Source organism: Cheilinus undulatus, linkage group 1 (assembly GCF_018320785.1).
Source record: "Cheilinus undulatus linkage group 1, ASM1832078v1, whole genome shotgun sequence".
Lineage (NCBI taxonomy): Eukaryota > Metazoa > Chordata > Actinopteri > Labriformes > Labridae > Cheilinus > Cheilinus undulatus.
In genome coordinates, this window is record NC_054865.1 from 22,434,118 (window position 1) to 22,458,665 (window position 24,548).

At 39.5% G+C, this 24,548-nt stretch overlaps 1 protein-coding gene across 1 annotated transcript in view; it reads left to right on the forward strand.

Annotated features, from left to right (window-relative positions):
- Nucleotides 1-24,548, forward strand: part of itfg1 (integrin alpha FG-GAP repeat containing 1) — a 279,079-nt gene that overhangs the window by 210,306 nt on the left and 44,225 nt on the right. Inside the window, exon 14 of the mRNA XM_041793923.1 lies at nt 1,936-2,014. Coding sequence (XP_041649857.1) covers nt 1,936-2,014 — 79 coding nt within the window. The remainder of the gene's footprint in view (nt 1-1,935; nt 2,015-24,548) is intronic.

Sequence of the window (24,548 nt, forward strand, 5' to 3'; positions counted from 1 at the left end):
TGCTGACCAAGAAGAACACAAAGGCTTATCTCACATTTTCAAAAAATATATATATTTTGATGATCCCCAAGACTTTAGGGAAAATACTTTATGGACCGACGAAAAAAAAGTTAAACTTTTTGGAAGGTGTGCATTCCTTTACGTCTGGCATAAAACTAACTCAGCATTTCTTTAAAGAATATTATACCTGTAGTATTATGTTCTGGGGCTTGCTTGCAGTTGTTGCTGCCAAGGGTAGACCAACCAGTTATTAGGTTTAGGGGGAATTACTTTTTCACATAGAGCCAGGCAGGTTTGGAAGACTTTTTTCCCCTTTATAAATGAAATTAACATTTTAAAAATGCATTTTGTATTTACTCTAACATTAAAATTACTTTGGTGATCTGAGACATTTGAATGTGACAAACATGCAAAACATAGGAAATCAGGAAGGGGGCAAATACTTTTTTACAGCACAGTAGACTTGACCTAAGAAAACAGAAACTTCTGTCCCAGTGACCCCCAAACAACTCATCATAAGACTGCCTCCAGTGCTGCTATCATCCTCTATAACACCTACCCCCCTCTAAACTAGAAACAGCAGTTCCCTCTTTTCATCAGCGATTGGCCATGCAACCAGGAAAGCTCACCAGCTTACCAGCTTGGCTTGACAACCACTTAATACAACATGTCAGGGATTGTCTTGCTGTAACAGTTATGGCATGGCAACCTGGGACTGACATTTTAATTGGCGTAGTAGTGAGTATCCACCAGTATCCAACAGAAACACAACATGTCAAAAAAACAGGGTGTGCACTAACCAAATAGTGACACAACCAAAGGCACTTTTGACAACTTTGTGGCTGTGTCCAATTCTCATATTTTTAGTCTGTGCCCACATTAGGAGATCTGCTTCATTTTATCAGTTTGAGCTCTTAAACTACGATCCACTTCTCAATTCAAATGTAGCCATCAATTTATGAAGCAGTTAGCTTTGAGCACCTTTTATTTCTCTCAGAGGGCTCACATCTGATGATCGCATGTGGGCGGACAGAGAAATGTGACAGAAATACAGCGGCCACGCATCACTCATCGTCCAACCTTTCACCAGTGGAAAGCCCTTTGCAAAACACATTAGCTTTGACATCAACAAGAGGCTGCTGCGATGAGAGTTGTTTGTGCTTTCTGTCTGTCTGCTCCTCCACCCGCTTGTTGTCTAACTGAAAGGCATGATGAATGCAGTAGACGAGTGGAGCTTGCGGCTGTTTCTACCCCTCTCCTCTCCCATCCATCACCCTCTCTATCTTTTCATTTCACTCTCCCACTCCTCGTCGTCTTAGTCACACCTCTCTTCCTCTGTGTTTCTTTGAGCCCACTAATCTGCAGCTCTGTGGCTTTCTCATCTTCCTCCCCCTCTCTCTCTCCTTTTCCTTTTTTTGACCTCATTTCTATTCCTCTCTCACCCGACTGCCGAATGTCACAGCACAAAGGGCCAAGTCTCTCCTGCAGTGTGTATGTTTTTGCGCGTGTACCATGCTCATGATTAGCTGATGTGAAGCGAAGGATGGCTCGACAGATCTCTTCATTAGTTGTCATCCTTTCATAATGAAGAGATAAGACAGCCTCTCCGTATCCGCCCACACAGGGGCACAAACACGCAGCCGTCACACTCATTTATGCTCAGTCAGATTCCAGCCAGCTAGGTCAGACGCCTGTCGTGTCACCTATTGAAAATAAAACAAACAAAAAAAATGCTCAAGGTCGCTGTGGTGGCGGTGGGTCCTATTTGGTCTGGGTCTGTCTGTCTGCCCACTTTCTCTCTCTGCTGTACTCTCTCCCCACCCCTCCCTTTTGTTCTCCCCCGTCCTCTTTCACCCTCACTGACAGACAGCTGATGTGAAAACAAACTTGCAACATGTCAAAATGTGTCATTTTCTTTTGTTTGTGTTTTTGCAGCCTTTTGGTGTAAACCAGCCCGGCCCGTATGTCATGTACACCACGGTGGACTCCAACGGCTACCTGAAAAACGCCTCAGGCCAGTACTTTTAATTTCTTTGCATGTCAGCTCTCCCTTCGCACTGTGAACTGCCCACTTTAGTGATGGAGAAGAACCAGTTATTTTTGTGAAAATGTCACCGCCTGATCTTTTATACATGCACGTCAGGTTTATTAATAGCATAACCTCCTAACAATGACAGCTGTCCTTATTCAGGCTGAGCACTGCTGGGTTTGTTTGGAGGATTTAAAAAAGCACAGAGAGAAAGAAGATAGAGGTATTGATTTTATTTCTTTCTTCTTTCATTCTTCTTCTTTCTCCTTTCTTTTCTCTAAATGAGAAAATAGCCCTTATGCCTCAAAGATAAAAGCTGCAGCACAGAGGGCAGCTAAAGAAAAGGCAAAAAGGAGGTCTACCCAAACACTGAGGAGAGAATAAATCAGTTTGATAAGACTGTCATTCTCCCTTGGTGATATCTCTGGAGATTGTATGCTTAATTCACATTACCCAATCTACATTTTCAAGGAATTTTAGGACTTATTTGATGCTGAATTACCCATTTTGTACTTTATAAAATGCTCTAATTAACTTAAATGTTATTAAGTTTATTAGAAGATCATTATTTCTGGAAGTTATTCCTTTTTCCAGAAGTGTTATTAAGCCTGGCGTTACAACAGTGGCCGTGTCATCCACTTTCCCTCTGTAAGGCTAGCCCAGAAAATTACTGTGAAAGCTTTCAAAACACCCGAGGCCTTTTTTCCGCTGAAGTTTCTGTAATAGTGTTATATTTCAAAATGCCACACAGGACTTAAGGATTTGCTCTCTTACTGCAGTTATTTGTTACTTTATTTTTGAAAAGTGCATCCAGGATAAGGCTCAGCTTGGAATTTTTGTGCCTTTATGTTTACAGTAAACTAAAACAGCAGAGGAGCTAAAACAGACATTTAATTTGCAGTTTTTGCCCGATTTGAGGGCCACAGCAAAATCTCTGAGCACTTTGTTACTGCAGACAATTGATCATCTGGCTGTCAGTGAAGAAAGTTGAATACAAAAAAAGCAACATATGACTTAGGGTCAATCCCATTTCTAGCCCTTAGCCCTTATCTTAGCCCTTTCTCTTGGTTTTGCACATTCAGGTCAGGTGAAGGGACAGCCCAATTCTCCGTTGAATGGAGGGCTAGGGCTAAGAGCCAAGGGCTACATAGCCCTTGAAAGGAAGATTTTCCTGGACCGCCCTTGAAACCAAGGGGTATGATGAATATCCCACCATGCACTGCGTTCACTTGTGAAATGGAACAACCGACTACAAAGGAGGTGCATAAATGTGAAAACAATTTTCAGCGTTTATAAATGATGATAGAAAATACAACAGCACGTTTTTTTCATATATTCAATATTTAGCTACGAGAGATGAGAGTTCATTGTGTTTGCGGTATGTTGTTTCTACAGGCACAGTGGACTGTTGACATTGATATGAGGTCATGAACAGAGTTTCCTGACACTTTTACGAACCTGATTTCAAAGCACATAAAGCAGAGTCTCTAGGAACACATCAGCCTGGTTCATCAGCAATAGGTGTTGGATCAAAGTTTTGTAATGAAGAAGCTTTAGCTCAGTTGTTTCTACACATTTCAGTGATTCATTGAATTCTTTTTACTTCAGCTTTTCTTTAGAGGATTTAGAGTTGTGTGAAATTCACACGGTATAGCTCTTAACTTCCATATTATGTTGCCCTTTTCAATCCATACATGTTTCTTTTTTCATTTCATAATCTTTGATCTACTTGTAAAAGCAGGTCTTTATCTAAACAGGAGGTCAGTCACCCTGGGTTTAAAACAACAGAGAAGTCCAAAAGACACACAGACAGTTTAAAATGCAGAGAAGTGGAATTTTAAAGTACATTATGTGCAAAAACTTTCAGATTAATCGCTTCAAATTTTTAATCTTTCGACAGTCCTAATAAACTGTAAAAGCATTGGACACATTCACTTCATTAAATGTTCGCAGATAAACCTAACCAAATAGAAATCACATTAATTTATAAAGGCTTCTTTATCTAATCTGTGATAAATATTGATGAACTTGCCCATTTTTTTTATCTTTCCCTACTAAACCAGCCATCTTAATCAGACATGGCAGGCTTAATTTAGCCTACAGCTATAAAACATACTCTGTTGCTCTTAAATGCCTTGGTTGCTGGGGTTTAACAACACAGCAGACAATATAAATGAATGTAGGGAATTTGTGTTGCAAGTAGAGCTTGAAAATATACACATGAACACGAACACAGGACAGCACAAAATAACACGGAACAGACTCAATGAATTGAGTTGCTAAGATGTCTTGTGAAGGACTGCCTGGTAACAGGTTGATAATGTCAAGTTTAATCAGGACTAGTGTACCAAATTTATTCTGAATTATCAGAGTTTGATTAGCTGCTGAATGCTCCGTGCTAGAAAAGATGGGACTCCACTTTTAGTCCTCATCCTGGGCAAACAGACCGGGGAAATGGAAAATATTTGATGGAAATCATTTAACACTAACTGCTGGATATTTTTAGATTTTTCATCAGTTTTATATTTAATTTAGTTTTCACCTTTTGTTTTAATTTTCAGTTCAGTTTTAACTGTTAACTGCTGTTTTTTAGTTTAATTTAAGTTTTTATTTTGCAAGAATGCTTCATTTTAGTTTAGTTTTTATTCATTTTAGTATTAGTTTTTTCAGCATACCTGCCAAGAGTGAGACCCAAAAGTGTTTTTCATATTTTAGTTTAACTATTCAACTATATGCAACTCAAAACCTAAAATTACCATTGTGTGAAGTTGTCTTCAATCAAATCAAGTAATTTTACTCCCTCCAGGCCTGGGTGTTCGTGTCAGTCGGTATGCTAGTGTAAAAGACTAAAACTAAGGAGATTTTGTCCCCAATTCTATTTCATTGTAGTAAAACCTTTTAAAACTTAGTTTTTAATTAGTTTTGCTTCAGTAAAATGATTTTTACGTTATAATTTTAGTTATTTAGTTAGTTTTAGTTAACTATAATAACCTTGCTGCTGGCTACACCAGAATTAAAAAATAGTTTTTCATCATTTCCAGAGGCACATATTTATTAGATTTATCAAATTAAGGCCTTTCTGATGTATTTTTTTCTTCTTGAAATTAAGACTTTCTGTGGTTAATCATGATTAATCACCCTATTTCAAATTTGAACTTTTTTTTCCTGTTTTCCTGTTGAGAAAAAGTCCAGCTTTTATTTTGAAAACAATTATGAACTTCAAAGATTATGACATGAACTTAACCACATAAAAATGAGTGATGATGGATTGAAAAGAAAATAAGTGATCAGTAAAAAGGTAAATGTTTGAAAACACATGGAGCAGGTGACTTTTGAGTTGTCTACTGAGATGTCTGAGTTTTTTTACAGTGAAATGAGACATTAAGGAGCAGTGGCGGACTTATTTTACCTGGAGGGAGACTCTGCAGTGACCAAACCAACATGTGCTAAAAGAGACAATAAAGTATGAGATTAATGCAGTTAAAGAAATTAATGCAGTAATTATGCTCCATGGACCAGAATGGTTATAAGTCATTAAAACTGACTTCAATCTCTCATTAAGTTGGGATTTGTTGCTCTACTCTAGCTTCTGTACTTCAAAGGATTTTCCCATTTGTATTAGTTTTCCAGTCCCACCATTATCAGTTTAGCAGTGCTTCTAGGAACACAAAAACAGCACACTATTACTTAGTTTCCCTTTTTGTTAGTTTTTCTTATTTTGTTGATCGTTACCTCGGTTGTACCTTGTATGATCACTTGGTCTTTAAAGGGTGAGACAGTAGTGAAGTCTGTTGAACATCAACTCCTCCAGAATACTCAGAGTAATAACAGAGAGAAACAGATGGGTGCATAGAAAGACAAGACGTTGAGGACAGCAGTGCTGTGTCGTATTATCTGCAGTTAACCTAGTTGATGTTTCACTGTGGGAAGGACACAGAGCAGGATGAGGACAAGATGCACTGACAGCCCTGGGTCAGGGATATATATAGTCCATGTGTGTGTTTCTGTGTTTTCTCCTGTGTGCAGCATAATGCCACTTTGTCAGATATTATTGTTTCATTTATTTGTTGGCACAGTTGGAGTACATACATATTTAAAGAATGAGTAGACAGATCACAGTCCAGCATCATTATTATTTTAACATCATTAGACAGATATAAACTTCTGGTTCTGAAAGTCTCTGTATGGCTGCAGACTCTTCAATTAGAAGGAGCTCTTCTAAACCCACAAAATAGAGCCTACATAGTATGAACAGCAGAGCCATCCTGTGCCTGCTTACATTAGATTATACCAAATCTACAGTCCACTGGTTTGAATTATGCAGTTTAATGGACACAGAGAGAAACAGTAGGTAGAGAGAGGCGGGGGGGGGGGGCTTTCACCACCTGCACCCACGCCCACTGCAGAGAAGATGGAGAGTGATCGAGTATCCTGGTGGATGTGGAGGCAGATCTAACATGCTGGGAGAGTTTTTCTTTTTTTTAATCCAAACAGAAAAGAGCAGTTGATGTAATAAAGGATGTTTTTAGTTAAAGTATAAAGTCTGGTTTACACTTCGGTTCCAATCTGTGCTTAGCTTCACTATGGTTACCTACACCAGTGTGAGCTCTACATACTCATGTGTTGGTATGTCCACATAACTCTGCAGTACTCCGCCCAAATGCACCTTAGCAGTTCAATTTTTCTGCCAGTTTCCTGTCCTGCCGTCATATTTCCCACTTGTTTATATACAGGAAGCCATGGTATGTGAGACTGGGCATATTTTGCTGGCATTGGCACCAATAAATACTGAGCGGCAGTTGATAATACCCCGACCCTAGACCAGTGTTCTCTCTCAGACAAAGGTGGACTGGTCCCTCTCTGCCTCAGGTGAAGGAGTCCAAGTATCTCAGGCTCCTGTTCACGAGTGAGGGTAAAAGAGAGTCTGAGATTGACAGGCGGATTCATGCAGCGTCAGCAGGACTGCGGGTGTTGTTTCGGTCTTTTGTGGTGAAGGAGTTGAGCTGAAAGGCAAAGCTTAACCCCCACCTTTAGTCATGAACTCTGGGTAGTGATCGAAAGAATAAGACTGTGGATACAAGCAGCTGAAATGACTTTTCCCCAGAGGGTGGCTGGGCTCAGCCTTAGAGATAGGGTGAGGGGTTCAGACATCCGGAGGGTCAGGATGCCTCCCAGGCGCCTCTTTTTGGAGGTGTTCCAGGCACATCCAGCTGGGAGGAGACCTCAGGGAGGACCCAGAATTTGCTGGAGGGATTATATGACCTGACCAAGGAGCACCTCCAGATCCCTCAGAAGGAGTTGGAAATGGCACAGTGGAGAGGGGTAACTGGGTTGGCTCACTTAGCCTGCTGGCACTACAACTCAGCCCCGGATAAGCAGAAAAAGATGTATGGATGGAAGAATGGAGGAAACCTTACAGGACATGGAAATTACAGCTGCTGAATCATCTTAGGTGAATGTCAAAGGAAGTTTTTCATAACTCAAGATCATGGTTACTGTGACCAATTTTGATCTGATTATTACAGCGATAACTGGAAAGCGATTCAATCACTGAGTTATGCCAGTGTTTCATCAGTTTTTGAGACCAACTCCATCATCAATTTTCCCTCACACACGTTCTTGTTCGTATGTCAAGAGAAAGGTTTGTAGGCAATCTTATGATCTGTGCATCTCTGGAGTTATGTCACAGCAGGTTAGTCCTCTGCAAAGCACATTTTTTCACTTTTTACCCTGTTTTTTGCCTGATTTTGCATAATTTCAGAATAACAATATATTCCCCCAACCCAGTCTTGGTTTCTACAACTGATATAGACTGCAGTTTGACTAGTTTGCTGAGTCATCCAACTTGGAGGGGTAGCACTAATTAAAAGTTGATGCTCAGCTCTGGAAAGTAAGAAGCTGAAGGATTTTTGTGGCAAATAAGGAAATACTCTGTGAGGTTTACTGAGAGGTGAAAGAAACAAATAGGTTCTTCACAGATGATGTGACAGAGTGAAAAGAAAGAAAGAAAGAGATACAGTTTTCCAGAGGGAAACAAGTCACCAACGTTTTTTGAGATAAGGGTCAGCATGGTTGCATGAAATCCATGAAAAAGCTTTACTTTTACTGTTTCAAGGTTTGAAAAGTGCCTGGATTTTGTATAAAGTGCCTTAAATTGTAATTGTAAGCCTCTCATAACAAAAAATAGCAATCAGACTGAACAGATAGAAAATGAAATATGCTAAAGTCTTTCAGATAACAGAGTAAACTCATTGATCTTTAATGTCTAATGTTTTATATGGCCTTAGGTATGTTCTGCTTTAAATCATCAATCATCTATCGACTACTTTTACAAACATTATTTTGGACATTTTAAGCATATCTGTTTTTGTTTGACAGTGAGGGGAATGGGATTTTTAAGTTTATATGTAGTTGTGCAAACACAGATATTGCAAATGCTGTAAGGTGCTGGAAAAGTTTAAAAATTACCCTTGAAAGAGCTTGAAATTGCTTGATGTTGGCCTTTTTAAAAGTGTATGAACCCTGTGGAACTTCGGGGCTTCCTTAGCCTTAAATGAAGTTGTCATCTGGATCTTGTTGATCCATCTCGATCCATGTCGCTTTGCCATGTTGTGCACTGAGTCAGTACTCTCTCTGGACAGTCACACATTGGTTTTATGATCCTGGTTTGGTTGTTCAGTGAAAAGAATCATGTTTATCCAACATTGAACATCCCGTTATACAGTCTGCATGTCATAACTTCATGGTATCTTTCCATGTGAGAGGAGTGACAGGAAGAGAGAGAGAGAGTAGCCAAAGGCTTCACAGCAAACTCCCCAGACCCCTCATTTAACTGCAGCAAAGTGCTGTCAGGGAGCAGGCTGCTTGTATGTGTGTATATGGTTGTGTGTGGGAGTGCGTGGTGATTTAAAGTGTATTTATTCTGTAGCTTGTAGCTCGGGGAACAGCCAGCCAGGCTGCCAGAGATGAGCAATGATGTGGCGCACACAAACACACGCACTGATACACACCCACGATGTCTGGGCCTCTCCACTGGGAACCAACGATCTTCACTTACCCTTCACCCTTCTGAAATGGGGAGAGAGCGCAGAGGAAAGAAGAGATTATGATATGCTGAGAGGTGGGAAACGAGCTGGAATGGAGTTACTGTCAAAAAATAGGAAGGAGAAAGGAAAGAAGAGGAGTTCTAAGGGAAGGAGAGAGATGAATAGTGGGATAGATTGGGGTAATTCTTAAAGGATGTAGAAGAGTAGAGATATTTTAAATTGGGAGGAGGAATTATACACACTTTTTTCCTTAAATTACCTTTAGCACAACAAGCCAAGCTCATGATTCTCTCTGCATGAAAGTCTCATATTTTACCTGCATTGTGAAACATTCTTAGTCTTCCATAATCTCCAGCTGTTGGGTGGGTAGTAATCATCTCCAGCAGACAGCTCTCTGTTTACTTAAGTCCGATCACCATTGTTTTACTGTGTAATTAAACTAGATAAAGGATTTAAGTCATCTGTTTTCTGTAAGCTGAGAAAGAAGCTGAGCTAAAGGTAGTGGTAATCCCTGCAGCCTGGAAAAGGAACATCAGAAAAAGTTTATCCTCCCTGTTTAGTTCATTTTCCATCCATCCATCCATTATCTACACCACTTACCCCATTCTGAGTCACGGGGGACTGGAGCCAATTCCAGTTGTCATTGGGCAATAGGCAGGGTACACCCTGGACTGGTCACCAGTCAATCACGGTGCTAAAATATATAGACAAACAACCAGACATGCTCACACCCATACCTAAAGGTAATTCAGAGTCACCAGTTAACCTAATAAGCATGCTTTTGGTCTGTTGGAAAGAACTCATGCATGCACAGGACGAACATGCAAATTCTGAACAGAAAGGCCCTGTTCCAAGCAGGAACCTTCTTGCAGCCCTTTATTTATTTTACTTTCTGCTATGTTACTTAGGAGGGACAAACGTGAAATTCTGTCCTGACATACCAGCTAGACTGTGTTCAATATGCATGGCATGAAATATACTTCACATTCAACTTGGCAACAGCCTATAGATGTTTTTTTGGAAGTGTAAAATCTTTGAAAAAAAAAACTGTAGCAAGGTTGGACATCCATTCTGTCTGTCACATTCATTGCAGGCCAATCGGAGCAATAAAGGAGTAAACTACATAGCCAGAGCTCAACAGGCAGCCATAACATACTGTCATATGTATAAGTGTTGGGCGTGTAGGCCACTAAGGATGGGGGGGGGCTACCAGAGTCCGTTCCAACACATGTTGACACACATGTGGGTCGCTCAAGGTCAAGCTCAATGGCATTTCTTATGTCCAGGTCTTTTCACCTCTGGAGACAAGCCGAGAAACAGCCAGCAGATTTCTGATTTTAGGACATCCACAGCATAACCAGCTGCTTGTGGCAACACTACTACCTGCCTGGACAGTACCCGAGGCCATGCTTACTTCCCACAGCCACCCCTTACTCCACCCTAAAGATGTGGACTTGGTTATTTTTTTAGCATATTATTTTCCCATGCCCCTGCTAATATGCAAGAGCATCTACAGCATGGTGTGGGTTCTGTCAGTCCTCCTTATGACCAGATGGTACCCTCAGGCAGGCTTATGCGCCATTACAAGCCTTATTTCAGCATAAATTTTTTACCACAAACCTGTTGTGCAGTACTGTATTTCTCACAATTTTTTGTAAATTTGCTCATGAAAGACACTTCAACATCTCCAGAATAACAAAAGTCAAATAGGACAGCAAATAAGAAAAGTGTGAACAGGCATTACCGCCTCTTTCTCAAACGACGCTGATTGGTTTGGTCACTCTGACTGGGAGCAAGCATATCAGCTTGAGGCGTTTCATGGATCCCCTTTACGAGAGAAATGAAATCTGTTAATCTATCTGCTTTTCAAGGTTAGGATAATTCACCACCAGTGAAAAATGATGTCAAAAATGAGCCCTGAAGAGATGCTAAAATAAACAACACAAGCCTATTTTAAATAGACCTAACACTCAAAAAATCTTGAAAAATTTCCCTTTTTTAGATAAACTGCAAGTGTCAACGAAAGTAGTTGAAATTTTCACCTAGATTTTACTTGTGCTCTTCCCTGCTAGCCTCCTACTAAATTCCTGTGTAAAGTGAGTCAGTGTGTGGACACAGAAGTGCAAGGACAAGTAAGAGTGTGGTGTTTATGTTCTGCTGCTGGTGTGTGACCAGCGCAATCTCTATGCACATAATGAAACTGCTTCCTATGGCTTCTGTTCATGAGTTCATCCTTTTCTGGCTTTTTGTTCAACAGGTGAATATGCTGAACTGCACACAGCATTAATATAAAGGCAACAACTGTTGTCATAACATCAGACCATCTGACTTGCTTTTTGATTCTTATTGCGATATCTCCACTTCTCCTATTTGGTTTTTAGAGCCCCCCCCCCAATTTTGCTGCTATATCGGTTTTACCTGACTATCATAATTGCTATGACTATGATTATTATTATGATTAATATCCCTCTCTGTCTAGAATTTTAATTTTTGTATTTTGACTTATTAACTTCTACAAATTGTAATTGTTTTTATTCTCCTTCTTACTGTTTTGATTCATTTTCCCTTCTGTCTCTTCTTAATATTTTAGATACTCTTAAATTTCTGGTCCTTAGGCCTCTTTTTATGCAGTTGGTTCCGTGTTGTCTGGATTGGTCTAGGTTATTCTGGGTTTTTATTATTGGTTCCACTTCAATTCTGGAATGTTTCAGTTTTGATGTCTTTCTAACTTTACACGATTTCATGTTTATAATGTTCTACTGGGTTTTTATGATGTTGGATGTTACAGTGCAGGCAGAGTTTTTGTGGGTTCTGCTTTTGTTGGCATTTTGTCGTCCTCTTTGTGTTCTGCTGATTGTGTTTGATGCTTTATTGTAATTGGGATTCTGCTTATTGTCAAAGCACTTTGTAAACCTTGGCTTTTAAAGGTGCTATACAAATAAAGCTTTTTATTATTATTATTATTATTATTATTATTATTGCTTCATCCTGCATTTCTGCATCCTTCCTTTGACATCATGCTTTGCCTTCAGTAAAGTCTATAGCTGTGAAGTATATGTGTAAAGAAACAACTCAGGAAGATTTGAGATGCAGCCTGCCTGAAATTTTCAAGAAGATTTCAGAGTATGTGTGAAAACAGCTTGACAAACCAGCAGTGGCTCAGCTGACAGTCCCTCCTGTTGTCCTATGTTCAACAAAGAACTCAAAAAAATGTGTTTTTTGATTGCTTCATTGAGTGTTTTAATCAGTTAATTAAGTTTTTTCTTTGAATGGTTCAGTTCCTGTTAAAGACCTTATGAACAGAAAACATAAGAGACTCACTTTGTGGTCTTCCACATCTCACCATGTTATTACTCCTGCAGTGCTCTGTGTATGATCATGAAGCCTAAAAAGATTCAGATATTCAACTGACAGATGCAGCCTTGAGCCTTGATTAATGATTCAAATAATGAACTTCAAGAAGCATTACAATAGCTCGGTGGTGAGCCATCAAGACCAGCAAGGCCTTCTCTGCAGGTCCAGACTCATAGCCTTTTAATTTATCATCTTTGTCTATACTATATTTTATGCAGCTTTGGTGTCATTAGTTTATTAACGTCATTTTCTAGCCACTTTTTCTCAGTTGAGGTGCTTTCCATGCAGCTTGTTTAACTACAGTGTTCAGATTTCACTTCTGTGTTATCTCCAGTTTAAAAAATCTGCCCATAGCCTCCAGAACTTTGAGTGAAACGCTGTGCAGTGGAAGTAAATGAAGACAAAATTGTTGGTCTTCATTGTCTTTTATCAACCAAATTGTGACTTTGACATCATGAGTGGATTATTTGACATGCTGGGGCCTTTAAGCACTGTATGACAGAATTCAGAGTTTATTTATTGTGGTCCTGTTGGTTGATAGGCTAGGCTAAGTGTTCTGAAAATACAGTGCTGTGGAAAAGTATTTGCCATCTCTCTTATTTCTTGTCTTTCCTTTTTTTTAAAATATTTGTCACACTTAAATAGATAACACAAATGAATACAAAATAGACAACCCTCCAACTGTGAGACAACTAACTACTGAGTCACAGCTGCCTCGTATACGACATAGGGTTACAAAGCCATTTCTATGGCACTGGGACTCCAGCGAACCATGGTGACAGCCATTATCCACAAATGGAGAAAATTTGGAACAGTGGTGAACCTTCCCAAGAGTGGCCAGCCTACAAAATTACTCTGAGAGCACATCAACAACTCATCCCAGAAGGTCACAAAAGAACCCTGAACAACAACCTGAAGGCATCAATTGACTCAGTTAAGGTCAGTGATCGTGATTCAAGGATTAGAAAGAGACTGGGCAAAAATGGCATCATGGGAGGGTTCCAAGACTAGAACCTGCTGACCAAGAAGAACACAAAGGCTCATCTCACATTCACCAAAATTGACTTTGTGATCCCCAAGACCTTTTGTAAAATATTCTGTGAACTGACAAAAACATTAGGTGAACTTTTTGATAGGTGTGCATTCCATTTCATCTAGCATCAAACTTACAGAGCTTTTCATAAAAGAACATCATACCAACAACATGGTGGTGGTGTGTGATGTTCTTTTGATGAAATGTTGTGTTGGGACTTCGATGACTTGCTGTAATTGATGGAACCATGACTTCTGCTCTCTACTAGAAAATCCTGGAGAATGTCTGGTCCTTAGTTCATGACCTCAAGCTCAAGCACACTTGGGTTATGCAGCAGGACAATGATCCGAAACACCAGCAAGCCCACCTCTGAATGGCTTAAAAAGCACAACAAAGGTTTTGGAGGGATGTAGTCAGTCTCAAGTCATCTAATTGAGATGTTTTGGTGTGACTGTAAACTGGCTGAAAAACCCTTTGCTCAGTAATTGGGTTTAGGGGGCAATTTCTTTTCACATAAGGCCAGATAGGTTTGGATGGATTTATTCCCTTGATAAATGAAACCATTTAAAAACTTTATTTTGTAGACAGGCTAAGGCACATGTAAAATTTGAGTCATAAAAGAGGAGTTGTTTCAGATTCACAGATTCTAGATTTCTGCTATTTAGTGAACAACCAGCTCAGCAATCCAAGCTTTTTTGAGAGTGGTAGCTTCTAATAATGGCAGTCGGGGGATTTTCAATATGGATCAAATGTGAGGTCATTTCTGATAAAACTGTTTCAGTTGTAGTTGTTTTGGTATTGGGTTAATAGCAGTGGGGATTTAAAGATAAAAGATGCCCTAGATATTAAAACTAATGTTTCCTTCTCACATTTTCTGATTTTTTCATCTTCTGGGAGCCGTATTGGAAGCTGTGGGGGGTCTGATGGGGCCCTTTGGCTGTCAGTTGATGATCACTGCATGTAATATCAGCATCTTATCACAAAAGGCCGCAGCAACACTGACAGTTTTTTTTCCTGTGTGTAGCGCATTTACTCATGGACAGTCATGTGCTCAAGCTCTCTCCAAGCTTACTCCCATTTCTAAGTATTGTATAAGATGTTTTTCATGTCTTCTGTGTGCTTCAGCCTGTGTGCAATGGTGCACATCCTGACATTTTTCTCTTCGTGACCTTGTGTGAGTGTGTACGTGTCGCTGTGTACAGTATGTGTGCATGCTGCAGACAGTGTTGTGTGCCATGCCCCCTTACTAAGCATGTTGGATGGATGAGCACGGGCTGTGATTCTGACAACACCACACCTCATTATCAACTGACTCCTGCTGAGAGAGGAAGAGAGAGAGAGAGAGGGGGAGAGGGGGGAGAGTGGTGGGTGGTGGAGATGAATAGTTGAAGTAATTAATTAACAGTCTTTTTATTTCTCTCTCTCCCTCAGTGGACACTCAGAGACACTGAGAAGGATTAATACTGCTCTGTGTTTCCCTCTGGGCTCAAAATCACTCACAGTCATCCACAACCATTTATCTAGTCACCTGGGGAGCAGTGTGATGTGCAGCTCTCAGTGGCAATATTAAGATCATGGTCAGCAAATGATAAACAAGAGAGGCCATTGATTTTGTCATCGTGACCACTGATTTGATTTGTCATCTCCTGAAAAGAGCATCACCTTTTCATTTGCAGATTCAACTAATTGCTGTCTTCTTAAAGTAGATAAAAGGGGAGACATCCTTCAGCTTCCTTATCAGGCTTATTGAAGCAAAGTATCCTGTCATCTCTAAGATGTTGTTTTATGACTCACAGGACTCAGAAACAAATTATTCTAACAGGACAGAACAGGAGGAGGAGAGGGTAACATTTTTTGATGTATTAGTCACAACTAAAAGTTATTTCAAAGTCCAGTTATGGCATTAATGATGAAGAATTTTTAGGTTTTCTTTACTCAAAGATGTCCACTTAAAATCTGGTGCACCCCAAAAGCACAAAGCCTACTCTCTCACATTTTTACAAACACAATGACTTTGAAAACACATTTACTGATGCAGTATATATGCACATAATATAGTATATACAGTGCTTAACAAATTTATTAGACCACCTGTCATATTTATCTCAAAGACCATTCAGCATCATTTAATCCAGACTCTTTCATTTTCAGTGAGCTCTCCACGTTTTACCATTTTGAATAGGAGTGAGGAATTTCAAACTGAATTCACCCAAATTGGAGCCAGCTCACTTGGCTTCTCTGAGAAGTCAGAAATTAATCAAGCATAACATTCAACCACTAAAATTAATTTTTCTGTTCAGGAATGCAAGTAAATAACTATAATTTGACATATTAATCAAGAAATATTAATGTGCTTTACTATTTTTTCAGGTTTTTTTGTAAATCAGTACATTTGAAAATTTATGGATAACAATAATAATGATATTTTTGCATGAAAAATATCATTTGGGTTAAAGAGCTTCTACATATTGGTGTATTAACCATTGCAGAAACATAAAAAATGATTTTGGTAATTACCAATGCTGTTAATTTAGGGCAGCTGTGGCATAGTGGAGATGAATGCACTTCAGTCTATAACTCAATTCTCCTCTGGGGAACAAGCAAGTGATCCAGTTAAATGGCCTATTGAGCCATAACCATAGCTTGACTTAACTATGCAAACAAATCTTTGTTTGTCTTCATGTGATATATTACCACTCCTGTCTGTAAATTTGAAGTCCAGCTGCTGTTATTGCAAACAGTGATGGCTGTGTCACAAAGTTACTGTTTTAAGTATCGGATAAAATGTTTAACACAGGCTTGAAGACAAACTTGTAACAACTCTTGGATGGCTAACAATGCCCATACAGGATGAGAGTGTCCATGGTGCTAAAGCTGATTATTCACAGAGCCATTTGAAAAAGAACGGAGGAGGGAGGACAGACCGAGACAGGAAGAGAAAGAAGTGAGTGCTCATAGGGAGGAGAATCATAACAGGCCCAGATCAATGTGGGGCTCTCTGCAGACTGTCCAATTAGGCAAATGAGTTCAGGGGATTAGCAACGACTCCCTGACACACACTCACAGCACACATATACATACTAATTTATCCACACAACCTTTAAAAATACCTGAAGCACTCATCCACAGACATATTTATTGACCTTTTAGGCATTTAGAAGATGCAAACAACTTGAAACATGAAAAATCGTTACGCCCAAGTTGACTTGTATTTTCACACAAACATTGGTGTTACTTTCTGCTTCATCAAACTTTATCATAAAAATCCAAAGCTATCAGGTCAGCATTGGCTGTTACTCTTTCCTTGTGGTGTTTTGTAGCACAGTATTTGCAAGATAGGCTTGCAACACAGAGGGAGAATTCACAATCATGGAGCTGTAGAGGAGGTGGAAGAGAAAAATGAAAAAGGTCTGAGGGGGAGAAATTGAGAGGGTGCAGAGGACAGAGATGAGAGCGTGGAGTAAGAAAGAAAAGAAGAGGAGGGATAGGAGACAGGATATGGGAAGAGGGGCTCAGAGAGATCAGAACTGAAGGGGGAGAAGATGAGCAACAAAACAACCACAGAGATAACTGTCCATGCAGACATGGAGAATTACTATTGATCAGACTTTGCATGCTTTTTCTCCTTCTTATTTCCCTCCTTCACCTCCCACCTCTGGCCCTTTTACCTCACTTTTTCAGTCCTCTGCATCCCTCCTTATGCCTTTCTACCCTCATTTGTCCCTTTACTCTGTCTACAGCATTTTCACCCTGTAATCTCTGTCTTCTAAAGCTAGATTATAGATGGCGTACAGCCTAGACTGTATCACTTTTATTTTGTCACAGCTGCTGTTGGCCTGGTTCTTCTTTCTCTTTCAAATATGCTGGGGTTAAAATGAACCCTCCCTTTCATTCTACATTGAGTATTTACACCGTTGTTAGATAAGATTACTTTAAAGGTAATTTATTTTATACATCTAGTGCCATTTAGGTAGCTTGTTACAATACTGCATTACATACTGAGAGATCCAGCAATGTTGAGTAGTTTAGTGTTACTAAAAATGAAAATCTTTCACAAGTCTTGTTACCCCTGCTGGTTAATTTCTCTGAAAGGGATGCAGCCATTGATTCTACAATCATTTCGCTGCCTGGTTTAAATCTGACAGAAAACCGAGCAGAGGCATACGGTAACAGCTTAAGTTTCATCATGATGTTCTTGTCCCTTTCATCCAAAAGGTCAACGCAAGGGGGATATTTCCACAAAATAAATTCTGTTCTCTCTGCCACCTTGCCAGTTGAATTAGCTAGAAACGAATGTGCACTGACACATCTGAAGATATAACATGCACTGGTACACAGCTGCCTTCCCAGAAGCAAGAGAGAAACAGAAACAGTGCAGATGCTCTGGGGATTTTCTTTTTTTGTGACGCATAAAGAAAGAAGAGGATATACTTTATTAATCCCTCAAGGGGAAATTCATTTTTTTACACTGTTGTTGAATACACTGCACACACATAGGCTGAAGTACATGCACATGAACAGACAGGATCCTGTGAAGATGGACAAATGGAGAGTCGACCAAGTGAAGCCTGCGGCTCACAAAGGATCACCGCCTGAGTGATGGGGTTTGGTGCCTGGCTCAAGATCACCTCAGCTATAATCAGGGAGTTTAGTGGCACCTCTCCATCTTTCAGATCAATTTCTGGATGTGGGACTTAAACCAGCAACCTTGTTGCAACTGAAAACAAAATAACTGCCCACAAATGTACTAAAACAAATGACAAAAATGCAGTTTTTGAATTAATAATCCCAAAAATGTTATACATTTTCCACTAATGTAAAAGCAGTTGACTTTTGAAAATGTATAACAAAATTCCCTCAAATGTAATAGTGATGATATTTTGTGCGAAGGTAAAAGTCTCTGGCTTTTCAAAAATTTTAATATTTATCCACAATGAAATATGAGCATGAAAATTAAATCTTGTGGTCATCTTTTGTTTTAGCCTTTTTACAACTGCCAGTGAGTTTAAGTCAGCTTAAGCCCAAGTTACATAGACATGGCAATTGTTCTGTTCACCATGAAACAGGAAGTTTTTTCAGAGCCTTGAGACACTAGTCATCTTAGCAGAGAGGATTAAAGTGTGTCAAAATAGTGCTCTGAGGAAATTATAGATGATTTAGAAGAATATTCTAAAATTGATATCAACCTCTCCTCTTCTCATTCAAATATTGTGTGCCAAGATTCATGGCTTGACCACTGTTTTAAGACTCTGGGAAAATAACTTCCTGTTTCGTGGTGGAAAAAAATTACTGTGACTATGTTTTTTTGATGTGAATCGAGCTTGAGCTGACTTAAACCTACTGGCATTTCTAAAAATGTTTTAACATACATTGACTGAACATTTATTTTCTCATGTTTTCTGTAAATTAGTGGGAAGTTAATACAGTTTTGAGAGACTGTGATTTTAACCTCCTGTCAAATGTTGTAAATCCCTGCAAATGTAGTAATTTATGTTTGCAGCTGGAAACTGCTATTACGGTTGAGGGAATTTTATTGAGCTTGTGGGATTATTACATTAAAATTTGCAGATTTGTGTTGCCCTTTACAGTCCAAGTCCTTACAGACTGAGCTAGTTACATTACAGTTAGTTTATTTGTCTGATGGTTTTTGTAAGAGGCTACCAACAATTTGATCCCATCTGTAGCCACAACTAGCACTCTGTCGACACAGGATTCACTGTGGTCCTGACTGACCTTGCAAAGCAGATTGCTACGCCCGTTTCCGTGTTTCTCACTGGTAAATCCATCTTGCAAAGCTCCCGTCTGAACCATTTGGGCCCAGTTAGAAAGTGACAGGACCAATCAGCGTTGAGGGGCAGTCCTTTCAGGCGTGCCGGAGTCAAGACATAAGCAAGCAGCAACAAGAGGCCGGTGCAATTATGGCAGAAGCGATTATCTTGGATGCTGCTAAAGCATAAGTTTTATCAGAACTTGATGACATTTCTTGGTTAAAAGAAGAACAAGAACAGCAGTGAGTTGTTTTCTTTTCAAAAATGACAAAAGTCGTGTACTAACATGTCTACAGTTGCCATGATTCGTCTGGGTGAACTGATAGGATGGTTTGATCATCAGGGTTAAAATTATTACCTTGATGATCAAATCAGTATTTTATTGTCCTCCACTACCCCTTTATTGTCATTCTATTAAACCAGATGAAAAATGCTTAGAAGTGTAGTTTATCATTCTCTGTTGAGTTTCTGATCTAAATTGAGTTATCCAAAAAAATGTGATGGTTTGTAAACTATGGTTCCCCTAACAACTTGATGTAATGAAGGCTGTATTGTCATCTTAAATACAGTCAGTGATCACAGACACTTGATGGTAATTATGCTCAACAGCAGTGATTGTCAGAACAGGGAACCATTTCCCTTAAAGGAACATCATTTTTAGCGTCATATAGCCACTAGCATGTCAGTCTGATCTTTATATAGCAGAGGCAGATTTTGTACTGGAGAAAATGAGAAGCTTTCCTGGATTAAAATATATTACATAATCAGCTCATCTTTATTAAGACATCTGACCATCCAAGTTCAGTGTTGAGACTGAATGTTCTGGATTATTAAAGGTAGGTGAACATGCTCAGAGTTTTGGTGAGCAGTTAACTGAACCAATCAATCAACTGCTTATGAGAATTGGAGCACAATTCACTCAGGGGACTGTGAAAAACTGCTTATGGTCTGAGAAGTACAGAGAGTTGTCAAGCACTTTGTTTTACAGCAGCTGAAGTCAGATTTACAGCACTTGTCATTTAACTGGCATGGCTAGTTCAGACATTGCAGCTGCTAGTACTGCTGAAACCTTTGCGTGTGTACATTTGAAGGTGTTTTAGGAACAAATCAGTACAGATCATGATTGAAAATTAAATTTTTAGATGAACTGTGCCCAATAGCCCAACAGGGGAAAATAGTTGCATCAGAAAGACATTTGAAAAAGCATGTTGAGTGGAGGCAAACATTTTAAATACCTCCAACACAAGTTCTTTTTAGGTTGTGTGTCTGCAGCAGTGCTGTGACAAGGCTCTGCTGTCATAACGCCTTTGTACTTTCACATTGTAGTTACAGCAGTGTTATACTGATGTCCTAGTGTTTGATCTCACATTGCATTAGAGAGTTGACAAAGCACAGGAGGCACAGCTTGTACAAGCAGACAGGGCTTCATGTGCAGATCAACCATAACATCAGGGCCACCTATACAATCTAAAGCAATCCAAAACATCAGCTTCATTGTACATTCTAAGTGTACAAAGCTTCTACATGTTCAGTTATGTCGATGTGGTCAGAAGGATCATTCCACTGAATGTTTGAAACTGAAGCTTTTAAAAGATAGTGGTGGTCTTCTTGAGGCAGTACATTTAAAATTGTTCCTAATATTTTGCCCATTCCATTAACATGTGAAGGGGACAAAGTGTAAGAATGCTCTCTATTTGGATTGGTCAGTTTTCTGTGTCTGTCATAAGGCAGATCCGTCTTTCAAAGCTCCAGTCTGATTGAACCTGGTTTGAGAATGGACCCGACCAATCAGAATCATTTGAGGAGAATGAGGCAGTAGCTACAAGCAGGGTTTAGTTGTATTGCAAGCAGGTAGCAATGGCTACCACTGATGCAGCAATCAGCTTGGATATCGCTTTAGTATAGTGGAAGTTTTATCAGATCTCGATGTCATTTTCATAGAAAGGGGTAAAGAACTACACTGAAATCCTTTCTTGGTGGAGAAGATTTACCGACCTTATAGTCAAGGGTTTGCGATGGTTCAAAACCTCCAAAGATTCTACAGTTAGGGCAAATGCATTACAAATTGTGAGGATTCATTTATTGCATGTTTTCTTTTATGTGAATTAACACCATCGTAAGCAGACTAAAACAATATTTAGCCTATTTGAAGACTACAAAGTGCAAGTAGTCTAATGGTTTAAATGCAGTAAGTCTCAGAACATTCACTAAGTTGCATTATGGAATTGATGCAATAATTTATATTGCTGGGACACAGATTTCACCTCCAACAAATGAGGCTTAGCGTTAGGTCATGCAGGACACGATAATCGCCTCACAGCCAATCACAGCTCTTTCTCTCGAACACAGCGGTCCATTTAGATATGATGTTCTTCTCACTAACATTAATGCTGCACTAAGCTGCTGCTGCTGCTGCTGCTGGCAAAGTTTGACCTCCTCCATCCCAGTCACCTCTTTTATAGCATAAAGCTTATTGCACCCTAATTTTCAGAGTCATGCTACCATGTACTAATTCCTTTTAAACTAATTTTATTGCATTCAACACATATTGCCATAAATGTATCCATCCATATGGGGGTTTCTAGCCATATGCTCCTGGAAAGTCAAAGTATGCTGCCTGACTAACACAGGGAGCATCTTTAGAGCAAAGTATTCTCTGCCTAGTTAAACTGTACGTACATTTTGCAATAATGGTTACATTTATTAGAGTAGTTCTGAATGAACTTGATTTATACAAGTTTTACACAATAACTGAAATATCAATTTTTTTTTGTTTGTTTTTTTAGAAACATTTAAACTTCTCATGAGGATTTTGCCTTCACCTAACAGTCATTCTACTAACTCAAACGCATTTTAGTATAGGTTTTGTGAGCTGGTTACGGAACGGTGAACGGGCTTTAATCTGCTGTTTTAAACATAGATTTGAATCCTTGGTTACATTCTCTTAATGAATGACTTGAAACAGTGGTTGGGGATCTTAACACAGTTACCTCAGGTAGATGGATGACTGACCAACAACACCAGGCGATTTGACTGAGTTGTTTCAAGCCTACATTCCAGGGTGCTGAATTTCACTTTGATTTGATTCTCAGAGCTGGTGTGTGTAATACTTATTGGCTGGCAATTCAACTAGTCTGTATAATTACACTACACTGCACACACAGTGCTTCTCTCAGCCGCAGACAGTTAAGCAGGTGATCAGATTGGTGACTCCAAGCCTTACTTCTGATCCTTCAATCATGTATTTTTGGAATAATCGGCCATTAATGATTAGTTGCAGATCAATTGGTTATCCCTTTTAATGTAATTTTTTTGCGCACTGCCACTGTCTAATATGACTGTAGTATATTGCTAACATCTTGTTTTTATGCCCCTGTTACTTTGCACTATGTGATCTCAATGGTAGAATGGTGTTGTCCTACCATTACTGACATTTACACTAATGGAGCAGCAAAACAGAGGCGTGAAAGTACCGCCCTAAACTGGCAATGTCACAGAGGCTACTGACTGTAGAATTATGATCAGGTTATTTTCCTTCTTTCTGTCTTTGAGTAACACCAGGTGTCACTCACAGAGAAAGCTGTGATGCATTAGGACTCACTGTGGAAAACTGATGCAAGTATGAGCTCCTTTTGGTTAGGACTTGTTTCCAAATTTCATAGAGCAGAGGCATTAAAAAGGGCATTTATTTTCAAGAAATGCTTAAATATAAGGTCATGATCTTGTAAGAGCCAGTGTGCTGCTCATTATGCCGTAAATGTTCTCTATTAAAACTCACAAGAGAACAAGCTTATACAGCACTCTTTTAAATAATTTATCACAACTCAGTAGTCGGAACAGTTATTTTTTATTTTTTCAGACTTGTTTGTTTTCTGTTAAATCCTCATAATCTCTTCTTGCTTTGTAGTTTCAGTTGCTGCCTTTTTATTATCTCTGCAACAAACATGAAAACAGGTTTCTTTGTATTGACCAAGGATGGGAAGTTAAAGGAGATGAATTTATAATGACTGCTTTTGCTGTTAATAAGTGGCAAACAAAGAGCGGTGACGGCTGCCTTAAGACTTGTTTTTATTTCCCCTTCTCTCTCTCTCTGTCCGTCATTTAAGATGTCCTTTTAGTCTGGGTCAGTGTGCAGGTGTCCCAGGCTTTAGTGCTGTTGAATTTGAGAGGCAGCGTAAAGCCAGATGGTGATAAGGACGGATCAACTGTGTATGAAGCCTCCAAGCTCCTTCAGGGTCCTTCAGGATATCAACACACACATGCACCTTCACTCTCTTATCCACATACACACATTTTTCACACAAATCAGCATCTAGATCTTGACATTACTGTACAGGCAGGCTCTGAGGGGGTTCTCCAAGTGGAGGAGGCTGTACATGTGCACCTCTTCTCCTCAAGGCTCCACCCTCCATCCCTGCAATTTGCTCCTTTTATCGCCATCAGGGGAGCAAATGGTTTCTATAGCGACAGGCACCAAGTTTTCTTTGAAAATGCTTTTTTTTCCAGTTTGAAGCCTTGGGGAGTGTGTGGGGTGTGTGTGATTGTGTGTGTGTCTACTCTGCAGGCAAATTATGTCCATGACTCTATTTAGTTTCTTGATAAATTGGTGAGCTCATGTTTGCATTAGAAAACTGTTCATTCCTCAGGATTTTCAGATCATCTGATATAACTATTACTAGAGATGCTCTGATTGTGATGCTTAGCCACTGTCCAATACTGATCTCTTTTCATTACTTCTTTTAATGTAACACTCCCACATTCCCAACATTTTTTCTCATGTTTGACCATAGAAACAGGTCAGTTTTCCCAGCAGGTCACATCTACAAATCTCCTCTCTGTATCAGCAGTTAGCTGTGATGAATGTCAGCATAAAATTATAAGGACACAACAGATAAGCATTTGTAACTGATATCAGTTCATTATCTTGCCAAGCAGATTCCATGACTGTCATCAGGCGCATCTATCTTGCAAAGTTCCAGTCTGACATGATTGTGTCAGGTCTGAGAACAGACCTGGCCAATCAGCGTCATTTGAGGAGAACAAGGCAGTATCTACAGGTTTTATTTAGTTGTACTAGAGAGCTGATAGCAATGGCTGCCGCTGGTGTAGCAGTTAGCTCGGATAAAGCTATAGTATAGCTGAACTTCTACATATACATTAAGGAGAGGCATAGGCTCTAAAAACTTAACTTTTGATACCATACAACGTAGCCACTAACAGTTTTTGTCTTCTTGCAGTCTGCCATTGTGCCATTCTAATGACACTATCCATGCCTTCATAGCCCTTACAGAGGTTTTTCTCGTGAGCCTGGAATGACC